This window comes from Henckelia pumila, chromosome 3 (assembly GCF_033568475.1).
Source record: "Henckelia pumila isolate YLH828 chromosome 3, ASM3356847v2, whole genome shotgun sequence".
NCBI classification, from domain to species: domain Eukaryota; kingdom Viridiplantae; phylum Streptophyta; class Magnoliopsida; order Lamiales; family Gesneriaceae; genus Henckelia; species Henckelia pumila.
In genome coordinates this window covers 145,601,706-145,615,430 of record NC_133122.1, presented here as the reverse complement: position 1 = coordinate 145,615,430, position 13,725 = coordinate 145,601,706, and the positions used below count along the sequence as shown (strand labels likewise).

General features: G+C 31.7%; 1 protein-coding gene across 2 annotated transcripts; it reads right to left on the bottom strand.

Moving 5' to 3' along the window:
* Positions 1–2,505: 2,505 nt before the first annotated feature.
* Positions 2,506–6,638, bottom strand: LOC140887752 (chloroplast processing peptidase). Of its 2 annotated transcripts, none has more exons than XM_073295204.1 (5): positions 6,124–6,638; positions 4,316–4,453; positions 3,445–3,531; positions 3,149–3,216; positions 2,506–3,057 (listed from the first exon to the last, which is right to left on the bottom strand). In XM_073295204.1, exons 1-5 carry the CDS (start codon positions 6,598–6,600, stop codon positions 2,922–2,924), a joined length of 906 nt encoding a protein of 301 aa, XP_073151305.1. In that variant the 5' UTR covers positions 6,601–6,638; the 3' UTR covers positions 2,506–2,921. The 2 variants fall into 2 exon arrangements, with proteins under 2 accessions (XP_073151305.1, XP_073151306.1); XM_073295205.1 differs by having other exon boundaries at positions 2,935–3,072.
* Between the last annotated feature and the right edge of the window lie 7,087 nt (positions 6,639–13,725).

The following is a 13,725-nucleotide window of genomic DNA, read 5'->3' as shown; positions in this document are numbered from 1 at the left end:
ATTATATTCCCAAAAGTAGTCAAAAGTTCAGAACATAAAAGCAAAGGAATAAAGACAAGACAGGCTAAGAACTAAGCTTGCTCTTTAAAATGCATGCAATAAAGTTTAAATATTAATAAAAACATCTAATATTTGAGCTGTGTTACCCAACTTATTAATCTCATGACCCACGATCAACCAATCGATTTTCAGAAACAAAACAGAAAAACACTTATGAGAATATCTCACGGTTAATGTTATGGAACCGATATCCAATTTGATCCGAACCGACTGATGAAAATTAAAATATCATTTTTTATGTCAAAAATATTATTTTTCACTAGTTTAATATAGATTGAGTCAAATTGTCTCACGAATAAATCTGTGAGACTATTTCACAAGTGACTTTAATTTTAGCTCGTGAACATATTCGTGAGTCAGCTCTTAGAAAATTATAATTTTGATATTTGATTTATAAATTTTATACTTTCACTTATGAAAAATATTTAAAAATTTAATGAATTGATGTATTAGAATAATAATAAAAAATTTTAATAAGAATTATATTTTTTTCTAAATATAAATTTTAATTTTTAATGAATTTAATGAACATTTAAATTTATAATTTATATTTATTAAGTTCGATAAAAATTCGAATAAGCTCATGAGCTATGAATATATTCGTTAAATAAAGTTCGAAATCAATTCGATTATAAACAAGCCAACTCAAACATTCAAGAATTTAACTTGATTCGATTATACCCCTAATAATTAGACACCTGTTGAAAAGCGTCAGCTAATGAAGCTAATGAACTCTTTCTCGAGGAACGGATTCTATCCCCGAGTCATGAGATGCATTCTTAATAAAACTATTTGTATTGGATTAAAAATTTTCCTAAAAAAAAAAAAAAAAATAGATGAAGATATGCATATATAGTCGGGTGATAAATTCTTTTGTGATTTGTTTGATCCATATGGAATAAAATGTCTGGCGCTTGCCCCATCTCCACAGTTTCAATGAAGCACGCCTTTTTCTCAACCCGCAAGAGGTAATATATTGAACAAAATTAATTTTTACAAGATTAACACTGTGTTTGAAATCACGGATTTACATGGGATTTGGTGGGATTTGGAATTGAAAATACCGTTTTAGTGTTTGGTAAATTGGGATTTTAAAACGGTATTGGTATTTGATGGGATTTCATATGATTTCATTTAAATAAGTGAAATCCTTATAAAACTGGTCGGATTTCATGGGATTTCATGGGATTTAGATTTATAAAAATAATTAAATTATTTTTAATAATAAATGTATATACATTAGTTATAAATTTTAAGTTTTCTTCAAAAAAAATTTTACATAACATCATTTATATAAAATTTATACTATCAAATTCCAAAATATATTTTAACTTTCTGTCAAACACCAAAATGGAATTCAAATTTCATGTATTTAAAATTCAATTTTAATTCCAATTTCAAATCCAAATTCAAATCCAAATCCAATTCCAAATTTCATTTTTTATGCATCCAAACTCAGTGAGGTGAACTGAAATGTAAGATTTTTTCGCTTTTACATGGGTTCGAACTCACATCTCTCTCTTAAAAAACAGTTTATTTCAATTCATCAAAATGAAATTGAAAAAACAAAATTAATCATGTATAACATGATGGTTCTAGAAACCAAATTTTTTTTTTTCGTTGAGAGAGAAACTATATATGTTTTATTCCTTTACGTGTAACTTGAAAAAGTATAAGCTTTGCTGTTTTTGTTTCTTTATATATGTATAATTACATTTTAGTTCTAATCATTTTTTTCAAATTAAAATTTTAGTCATTTTACGCTTTAATTCAAAATTTTAACTTCTTCTTCTTCTTCTTCTTCTTCTTTTTTTTTTTTATTCCAAGAATTAAAATATTCTATATAATTATTCTTGATTGAAAAAATTTTGAATCTATCAAAAAATCAAGGATCTACCTTTTAACTCCTAAGCCCCCTCCTTTAGCCGAGACCTACGGTTGACTGGAATCGGAAATGAAGCCAGAACTATCAATTCAATTAATAGGATCGGGATTTCCCAACCTATCAAATCACCTGTTTGGACCCAAAAATCCACAGTATCGATAAGTGAGATCCTACTTGAACAGACACTATTTCAATGTAAATTCAAGAGTTGAGATCTATCAATAACTGTGGGTCCTATTGTTTTTTCACCAAACCCCACAAATGTGATGTAACTTGAAAAAGTATAAGCTTTGCTGTTTTTGTTTCTTTATATATGTATAATTACATTTTAGTTCTAATTATTTTTTTTCAAATTAAAATTTTTGTCATTTTACGCTTTAATTCAAAATTTTAAGTTTTTCTTCTTCTTCTTTTTTTTTTAAATTCCAAGAATTAAAATATTCTATATAACCTATTAACCATTCTTGATTGAAAAAATTTTGAATCTTTCAAAAAATCAAGGATCTACCTTTTAACTCCTAAGCCCCCTTTAGCCGAGACCTACGGTTGACTGGAATCGGAAATGAAACCAGAACTATCAATTCAATTAATAGGATCGGGATTTCCCAACCTATCAAATCGCCTGTTTGGACCCGAAAATCCACAGTATCGGTAAGTGAAATCCTACCTGTACAGACACTGTCTCCATGCAAATTCAAGGGTTGAAATCTATCAATAACTGTGGGTCCTATTATTTTTTCACTGAACCCCACAAATATTGATAAATTCTCACTCTTAAATACATCATTGGGATAGTAATGTAAAGGTAAGATGAAATTATCCCGATATCGCCGTGGTCGGGCTTGGGCACATGATAAGAGCATATGGTAAGCCTTTGAACCAATGATGAAAACTTAAAGGTCTCCACATGATACAAAATTCCAACACATTAGAGAAGGCGCAACGGAACAGGCGCGCCCGAGGGGCCATATCTTGATCATTGAGCAGCTACGCTCCTATTTTCCTGCTTGTCAACAGCGCAGCCCTCCGGGAGAACAGTGCCACCAAGTCTCGTAGGAGGCCAATATCGAAACACAGATCTCCCGATTATGTTCTTCGAAGGAAGCGGTCCCCTACCACACAAAATTCTGAACATAACTAACTAGTAACCATATATACATCTCACTGTTGTCCAAAAAATGCAATGAAATCAGCAACTATTACCAGACATGCGAGTCGTAGCTGTTGTTTCGATTATCCCCCATCACAAATACATAGTTTTCTGGTACACGCTGCACCAAAATAGCCATTAGAAAACTGAAGGAACATGCACCAAGTTGAATAATGATCCCATGATGCTTTTGATATTTATAAAAAAAGAAAAAAGGAATAACGATGTCATTGTGCTTTTACAATTATTGTTGCTTGTCCATTATTATTGTTCATTAAAACAAAAGAATGATGTAGCAAAATTTCATAAACTGCCTGATCTGCGCCAAAATCAAGAAAACTGAACTCACTATTTGTGTCATTTCATATTTAGGCCCTTCGAGAATATAGTCTTCATTTCGGGTGAGGCCATTAACAATCAGCTTCCCATCATGAACCTGCATAATCAGGAAGTAAAAAACACTGCACACATTCACATTCACATTCAGGAAACAATTATACCTCTTGAAAGTAACAAAAATTGAGAAAGAGGATAATACAATATAGGATTGAGAATTTGTTGAAAATTGAATATTTGAAACCAAAGGGCTTTGAAATAAACTGATATGGCAGCCAGGAAAAGAGACCTTAATGCTCAAGATTATGCTGTACGCAAAAAGCGATGAACTCCCTCGAGATTGGAACAAAAGGGTATGGGATTGACAACATTAGAAAAGCCCAAATAAGCGGTCTGGAGCAATAAAATGAGAAATGAATGAATCATCACTAGCTATATTGGTTTAGAAGTACTCATTAGCTGCTGTAAATAAGACAAATGGTTGGATACTGTTCAAATAAGAAGAACAAAATTAAGAATAAAATTTCAAAAGCTGCAAGTCAAAGATTTTAAGGCATAATCCAACAGACCACCTGACTTTGATTCTATTACAATGGCTGACGACATATCTTACAAGATGCAAATCTTGTGGAGATCTAACAAACTTCCACAAGATATCAGGGATACTTTACTATAGCGACCGTGCGTTATTCATGAAATCTCAAAAATACCAAAAGTGGCATGCTGATTAACTCTCATTGATCCTGAATGGCAGGAAAACAACTGAATGATTTCTTTCCTGTGATATTTTAGATGCGGGGGAGATCATGCCAAGCAACAATTCCAAAGTGAATGGATTTATGTTACAGAGTAAAATTGAAGCCAGTAAAGTTTTTAAATAGCACCTCCACAATATCACCCTCTTTTGCAACAATCCTCTTAATAAATACATCTTGATCTGTGTAGCCAACCTCTTGAAGCACGGGAGGGCTCTTGAAAATTACAACATCATTGGTACAAGGCTTCCGAAAATAATATGTGACCTGTAAGTTGAGATAAATGAAGTATCAAATGGCAGTTTGGTCTGAAGAGGTTGGATAAGGGATAAAACATGGCAACTTGTTAAATATAGTAATTCCATCATCAATGCAAACTGGGCAATGCAGGACCGAAAATTGCAACCTATTCAAGGCACATGAATTGTAGCCGAAAGATTTTCTTTGATACTCATCCAAAAATCATTTTATCTATACAAGCATGAGATAACTATATTCTAAATTAAGAAACATTGAAAACAGTTTTAGCCTTCTACCCAATGTATACCCCTTCATGGATGAACCACGTAAAATTTTGTATGTATTTTTTTTCGCTCTTCACTATATATCTTGACGTGAACCCTGAAAGTATGCCAATGGACACTGTTGACGAAAATGACAACAGCTCATAAAAAATCCGAATGAGACCAAATAATAAACTCCTTAGAAAAGACCAAATAATGATACCAAGATTAAAAAAAAAATTACGAAAAAAAAGAGAGCTTCAACCTACTTGATTATCAAGCATGAACTTACACTACACATTGGAAAAGAACCTCCAATTACTAGTTAGGTTTCGAACACCACAAAGAGTTGATAAGTTTGAAGCTCAAATAAAATGTGTGATATTTCTCTGAAGTCGGAGAAATTTAGGCAATGTTTGACTTCATTTTAAAACATTTTCATACTCCTGAGAAAAAAAAGGATATATCATTGACATTATCCTATACATTGTCTCAAAAATAAAAATAAAAAACACATATTTTCATCTCATTTTCATGAATGACCATATATTGAAGTTAGATATTTATATTTATTTGGAATACAACCACCGAACTGATTAGGTATCAGAGAATCCTAGATCATTTACAAATTACAACACAAGCCTCAAGCTCCCCCAGTAATTGTGATAACATCCACTGAAGCGATTTACTTATCAGAGAATCCTAGAATATTTACAACAAAAGCCTGAAGCTCCCACAGTGATATTGTGATAACATTTCCCCGACTGGTATCAAGAAAATCCAGCCTCTGGTGCACAGATGAAATTTAAAGAACCTCGTGTCATTTTATCAGAACACTCATAGATGATGGAGAAGTTCGTTTGAGATTTGTCAATACCAAAGGTCAAGTAGAACATCCACGAAATAAACTAATTTCGATGGAAAATATGGATATTTCATTAATACCATTCGTACTAAAAATCAAGGTGTGATTGTCAGAAGTATAATTGGAATGGACGAATACTGAAGTGGATCCATGATGACTAGCATAAGTAGAAGTTCCAGAAGCCTCGAATATAAACTCGTCATGAAGTTAAGCTGTCACTAGTCCATATTATCTAGCAGCTCATCATGGACTATGTTATTTCTTTGTCTATGATCTCCTGGATTACTAAGGATGAACAATAGCCAAGGCAATCTAAGTTGAAAGTTTTGTTGCTTTCATTCACTCTATACAAAAGGATAAAATCTTGTCCCAAATGATATGCACCTTGATAGAAATCAAGTCTTCGTTTTTGTTATCACTAAACTCAACTCTTCATTCTTACAACTGCTTTTCCAACTTGTTTGGTTTATGGTCTAAAATCTAAATCCAGCCCAACATAAACAAGTATAAATAAAGACATAAAACTCTAGCAAGAAATGAATACAAAAGAATAGGATTGAAGAAATAACCTTCTCAGCAACAATCCTATCTCCGACATCAAATGTGGGATACATGGACAGGGATGGGATGTATCGAGGCTCGGCCACAAACGACCTGAAGGCCAATGAAATAGCCAGAGCCGCTAAAACAGTTTTAGCATCGTCAAAGTTGAAATTCAGCCAATTTGGAAGAATCCCATTATCGTTCCCCGCTTGCTCGTCATCTCCGCCGCCGTTCCCGTCGCCGCTGCCTCCATTGCCGTCGTTTTGAGTGTCGAAGGCCGCGGTCTCCTTGGTGTCCTGTTTGGAGCCGTTACAATGAAGGGCCTGAATCTGGGGTCTCCTATTATGGCTCAAAGACAGGAACTTGGCTGGTTTTGAGAGAGAACGCGGACGGGTGAGATTGAATTCGCAAAAACTGGTGGCCGCAGGGGGGAAGAATTGTAGTGAAGTGGAGATTGGGTTATCGAGATAAGCGAAGGGAGGGAGGAACTGTAGACTTACCATTGCAATAATAAATTGCCCTCTCTCCTCGCTGACCCACGCTGCCCGCTTAAATTGGGCATTAAATTCCAATCTTTGTATTAGTTTTATACAAATATATTTTTCTTTTCTCTCAAAAAAATATATATATATATTTCTTTTTCTTTTTCTTTTTTGGTATTGTAAAAATTCCAATTCTATTTTATTTTATTTTATGATGATACTGTTCATATTTTACATGGCAAGGTCATAGTACGCATGTACAGAGTATTTATCGAGTATGATCGTCATGATCATGAAAGTAATATTTTTAAAACAAAAATTAATATATTTTTAATGAATTGGGTTGAATTGACATAACCTTGTAAGATCTTATTCAGAGATAATACAACAAATTATATTGTTTTATATATATATATAATTCAGAATTTGAAGAAATGGATTGTTGAAACAATCGATACTCGAGGCATTTTATATATATATATATATTATATATATGCAACTATACTTAAAATATATTTTCATAAAATTTAATGCATAATAAAAATCGATTGCATGTTAAAATTCTAAAAAGTACTCGAACAAATTAAAATTCATGCAAACGACTAGAATCTCAAAAGTATGCAAACTAGTGAGAAATAGTAAACATGTGCAAAAAATATCTCAATACATAAAAATATCTCATCATAAACTAAATCAACAGCTGGCGAAGGTCACGAGTGTTATTAGGTAGTTTGGAAGAGTATCTAAAAAATACTTCTCATTTTTTTCTTAATAAAAATTTGAAAATTTTGTTAAGAAAAAACTGAAAATTGCTTGTTATAAACTATCTCAAACACCACCTCAATTAACGTTTGGATACTAACAACCAAAGATAATTTTGAAGAAAAAATTACGATTACACGGCCGACACAAAAGCTTTACCCGAGTGTAGTACGGATCAGGCAAATACTCTGCTAATCGAATTGGCTAATTGGGTATGTCTCTTAACACTCAAAATCCCGATTTAGTTTTAGATGTTATGGGTCATTTTCGGTTCAGTCCCAAATTAATTTGGAGAGTGACAGCGGTGTTGAGCGTGGTTCGACAGAGGACTTCGGCAGCGATGAGTGACTGCGGCGAAGAAGAAGATTTGGAGAGAAAAAATTAGGACGGAATGATTTGAGAATTTTGGGAGAGAAACTTTGATACGAAGGTGCGTTACCAAGTTTCTCGTCTGTTTTTAACTTTCCAATTGATGGAAAACCAAATTGGAAAACATATTAAAACGTTTGAAACTAAGTTGACTCATTAAATTCATTTGAGACTGAACCGAAAATGACTCATAAAATTTAGGACTAAACCGAAAAATTTTCCCTATCTCTTGATACTGTGGAGATAGTTAGCAAATAAGTTTGATTAAATTTTTTTTGATTTTTTATAGATATAATTAATTGTTGGTTTGTTTTTTAAAAAAAAAAAAAACAAAACAAAACAAATGAATGATGTTTTGTATGTGATTTATTGTATTTTGTTTATAGATGTAGTGTTTTCAAAATCGGACCGAATATGCCGGTTCGACCGAAAATTGGTCACAAGTCTGATTTGGAACACCCCAAACTGTTCAACCTGTTGAACATGTTTTTCGATTTTTTTAAAAAAAATTTGAAAAATTAATTTTTCTGAATTTTCAAACCTTAAATTTAATATTTTATTTTGTCATGTATATACATGATTTTTTGGAATTTATTTTGCGTTAAAAATATAATTTTAGTAATACTATATTTTTTAATTAAATAATTTATTATTTAAAAAAATATATAACTCTAATTGATATTTTAATTTTGAATATATTTATACATTTATTTAGTTTCAAACCATGATAAATATATTTTTCTCTTCTAATTATGTACATCTTTTAGCTTTTTAAAATATATATTATATTATATAAACGGTTTTTCGGTTCGACCGTTCGATTAAAATGCTTCGACCGATTGAAACGTTTTTTAATGTAGACCAGTTTGATCATAGATCCGGTTATAAAAACATTATATACATGTTGAGCTAATTGCATACATTACACATGTGAAACCACGAGATTACTGAAAATCTCTTATAATTGTGAACTCCTTGTGTCTTCAAATTTTGAGAAGAAACACTCCTGAAAACACGTACAGACAAGGGAGAGTGGTGGAGGAGCCACATGTTTAGTCATCGGGCTAATTTTTTTAAAATTTTATATATATATATATATTATAAATTTTTGGATTAATTTGATATTATCTCGGGTGACTCGATTAAAAAAAATAAAGGATTCCGAAATTTAAAATTTTAGCCTGGGTAGCTTTTTAATCTCAACTCCGCTATTGCAATGGATGAATGCTCAAATTTTGAAAACATGAAGATATATGTGCTCAAAATTTGAAAATTAAGAGAGTTGTGGAGTGTTTGCAAAAGATTATAATTTTGTAGAAGTGATTAAATTTATAGATTATAAAAAATTTTAAAAAAATGAAAAGTTGATAATGTTTTTTGAAAACAAATGTGAAAATCTAAAAATCAAAGTTGGGTAATGTTTAATAAATAAGTGATTAGAGTGATTTTAACATTGATCTTTTTATTAGAATCACATTTGAAAAAACATAATCACCGTATGACTAGCTTTTGGATTTCAATTAAGTTAAGCATAAGTAAACACATAATTTGGGGTTTAAAAAACACACAAATTAAAGTGATTTTTTAAAACCAAAATCTAACAATCACTTTAATTTTAGTGATTGCAAACATTTCCTTAATATATCATTATTTTTTCATAAAATTTTTTTATAATCTTGAGATTTTCACAAGAATGATATATGCAATTAATCCTATATATGTTTAATGCGCTTAATTTTTTTTAAGTTATCAAAATCTAGGTATTCAGCTATTTTAAATGCAAAAATATTAACTCAAATAAGATAATAATATTTCCAAAAAAAAGCAATCGTTCAAGCAAGCAAATGTAAGAGCTCAAGGGTCATTTGCAAAAATGACCCCCACACAAAAAAAATTTTAAGTTTAAAGGCTCCGCACATTTTTTTTTGGGTGAATAGACCTATTTTAAATTAATATTTAATATTAAGTTTAATTAATATCTAATAGGGTTTTGGCCCGGGCCATTTGCAAAAATGACCCCCACACAAAAAAATTTTAAGTTTAAAGGCTCCGCACATTTTTTTTTGGGTGAATAGACTTATTTAAATTAATATTTAATATTAAGTTTAATTAATCTCTAATAGAGTTTTGGCCCACCAAAATCACAACGGATTCATTCTTCTTGCTCCTCATTCTTGGTCGCTTTTTTCTTCTTCTGGTTCATCGGCATTTTTTATTTTTTTTTCTCCCATATTTCACTCTCAATCTTCATTTAATTTGTAGCATTCTCAACCTCTTCATTTTCTTCTCTCCAAATAAATGTAGATGAAAACCAAAGCTTAGTGAAATTATCATTATCACAAAATGTTTTTTCATAGGATGATTGGAAGATAAGGTATTTTTTTTGTTCATTTATTTTTCATGTTTTTGGGTTATCCATTTATCAAGTAATTTGACATATTAATTTTATTGAAATATTTATTTCAGTCAGTTACATTATATAATACAGTCGGTTGAAAGCATTAAATCAGTTGGTTACCTTTCAGTAGGTTAAACCATATATTACAGACGGGTATTAACATTCAATTAGTTGGTTAATTTTAATAGGTTATTTATTATTATTTTATTTTAAAAATATATTTTGTGAACTGAGCTTTGATTCATATTTTAATTAATTTTGATGGTTGAGTGGAAGAGTAACTTGATATGTCATTCAGTTTGTTGAAACATTTATTTCAGTCGGTTTAGTTATATATTACAGTCGGTTGCAAGAATAAAATCGGTTGGTTGTATTTCAGTAGGTTAAGATTTATATTAAAGTTGGTTAATAGCATTCGATTAGTTGATTAATTTTCAATTGGTTATTTATTATTCTTTTATTTTTTGTAACAGATTTTGTGGACCGAGATAGGATTCAAATCTTAATTAATTTTGGTGGCGAGTGGAAGGCTGACAGTGAACATAAATATTCACTGTGTGATGGAAGTAATTCGGGATGACATGCTATATCTATTGATGAGAGTAATGTGAGTATTGAAGATGTTGAAGATGCAATTTTTGAGACAGTTCAATTGGATAGGCATGATAGGGTTTTGAAGCTAAGTTACTTGCCAAAATTTGAGGCATGCAATCTGAGACCAATATATATAAAAAGCTCACGTGCATTGGCAACATATCTGTGTTATATAAAAAGCTCACGTACATAACATTCACTCGATTATCGATTTCCTAAAAATAATTAATTCACATCGAATATTCATCATTGGAAATTTAATTCTTGTTTCACCTTAAATTTAGTTAACTAGAAAATAGCATTCTAAATTAACTCTTACCAATAAATTAACCCGATAACATCAATCTAGATTTAAATCCACGGTAGCATTCAAACTAGTAAAACTGATAAATCTAGACAACACATACACCAGCGGTTGTATTTAATCTAGTCAATTGTTGTTCCTACGAGTTAACAAATTCAACAGCAGAAAATATTAATCATAGTTGCTTCACAAATTAGATGGTTCAAACAATTACGGATTTGAATTCTAATTTAGCAGTAGATAGTACGAAAGAATTATCAGGTGATCAATCTAATAATCAAACACACAAGCATGAAATAAACCAGAACAACTCTTGATACTCGATAAAAATCAAACAATAAAAATCTGAATCTCACAAGATAAATAAAATCAAGGGTTCGTCTTCCTCAACCAAGAATAAAAACTAGAAAGATTAAAATCTAAAAACAGAGAAGATAGAACCTAGCTGCCAGATGTTTTCTCTGTGTTCTTCAGCCGTCTCCAATCAATATCTCACTCTAAAATTCGAGATATATTTTTAATTAAGGATAGAGCCCTTAATAATAAAAATTCCTAAATTACAGATTTTTTCCCGAACAGCACGTCTCGCTCGATCGGCAAGATGTTGCAGATCGAGCAAGCAAAAATTTCCGAACATACTGTTTTCATACTTTTTTGGCCGCTCGATCTGCAAAATGTTGCAGATCGAGCGAGCAACTTTTCTCCCAGCGAGCAGCGATTTTTAAAAATTTATATACGGAGATCTAGCCGTCGAATTGAGTTGAAATTTGGACAGCAGTTTCAAAACATCTTGAATTTCATTCTGAACGGTGGAGATTGGATTTGAAGCTCCATAAAATTAAAAATGATTTTTGGATCATTGCTGCTCCGTAATTCTTCTCTTGCGCAATAGCTTTTCCATCTTTTCCTCTCTTGTTGCGCAGCTTCATCTTTTGTTCTTCAATTTCTCTTTTTTCCAGTAAAATGCGACGTACTACACAATAAATCCAGGAGTATGTTATGCAGACATGATAAATAAAATAAGAACAAAATACTTAAATCAACTAAATAAATGCATGCTAAACGACAGTAAAACTTCATTAAAATATGCAACTAAAACACACCTATCACAATCCGAGACCAATATATATAAAAAGCTCACGTGCATTGGCAACATATCTGTCTTTTGGCATTTCAAATGTTAGACCTTTGCTTCATGTTGAATTGATAGAAACAAGTGGCTTCAGAACCACTGATGAAACAAATGATAATGCTAGAGATGTTGAAGTTTGTAAAAATCTTAATGATGAGAGGGTTGCCAATTATGATACTGAAATATATGGTGGTGATAAGAGAACATATGATGAATATTTTGACGGGGTATTTTTTGAAAACAAGTTAGACGATGGAATGAATGAACATGAAGTTTTGATGGATGACACAAGAGAGATTGATAATGCTGTGACCGAAATAGTTGAGCTTGTTATGAGTGAAGAGAATCGTGTTGATGAGTTTACATTGTATACTCCAAGAAATACACGAGTTGAATCTTCTTATCATGAAGAGAATATTGTTGATGAGCGTATATTTGTACAACACATAATACACAAATACGAGATGTTGAAGGTAATGCAACTTATTCATTTAATGATTTGTCTAACTTTTTTGTCGGTCAGGAGTTTGAGAGCAAGGATGAATTTCAAACAGAGTTGTTCAAGACTTTTTTAAATGCCTCTTTTGAAATAGATGTTCGAAAATCCAACAAAAAGTTTATGATGTTAGATGTGTGACACCGAGCTGCAGTTGGAAAATACGTGCATCACAAATAAAGAATTCATCACGATTCTCGATACGTGTTTTACGCAACGTCCATACTTGTGACCTTTCACATCGGAGGAAAATGCATCGGCAAGCAACTTCAGACTTCGTAGCAAATATTTTGGTTGAAAATTTTAAAGGACAACTTAGCTTGCCTGAACCAAAAGCCATTATTACGATGATGCAAAATAAAGGTGTTGAAATTAGTTATTTCAAAGCATGAAGGGGAAGACTAGTTGCTTTGGATAAGTTACTTGGAAGTCCTGAAGAGTGTTATAGAATTTTGCCTTCGTATTTGCATATGGTGAAGCAAGTGAACAAAAACTCAATAACTGATTTGGTGACAGATTCGACGGGTAGATTTAAATAAATGTTTCTAGCATATGGGGCATGCATTGATGGATTTCGTAGAATGAGAAAAGTTATATCTGTTGATGGAACATTTTTGAAGTGCAAATATAGAGGTTTTTTACTTGTTGCTACTGCACAAGATGGTGACTTTCATCAGTATCCTATAGCATGGGCCATTGTTGATTCTGAGAATGATGATTTGTGGGGCTTGGTTTTTGCAGAAATTGAAGGAGTTTATTCATGATGATCCTGACTTGATAATCATTTCTAACAGATATATATCTATTATTAATGTTGTTCGTACTGTATATGAGCATGCATCACATGTACATTGCTCGTGACATATTTCACAAAATCTTAAGAGAATGTCTGGCGGAAAAGATGGGATTGATTTGTTTATGAGAACAACATATGCATACAAACTATCCGAATTTGAAGAGTTGTACAGATGTTTGAGATAAATGTATCCTAACATTGCATCGTATCTCAAAATGCATTCATCTCCTGACAAATGGTCTAGAGCTCATTCTCCCGGTGCTAGATACAATATAATGACGACAAATGGAGTGGA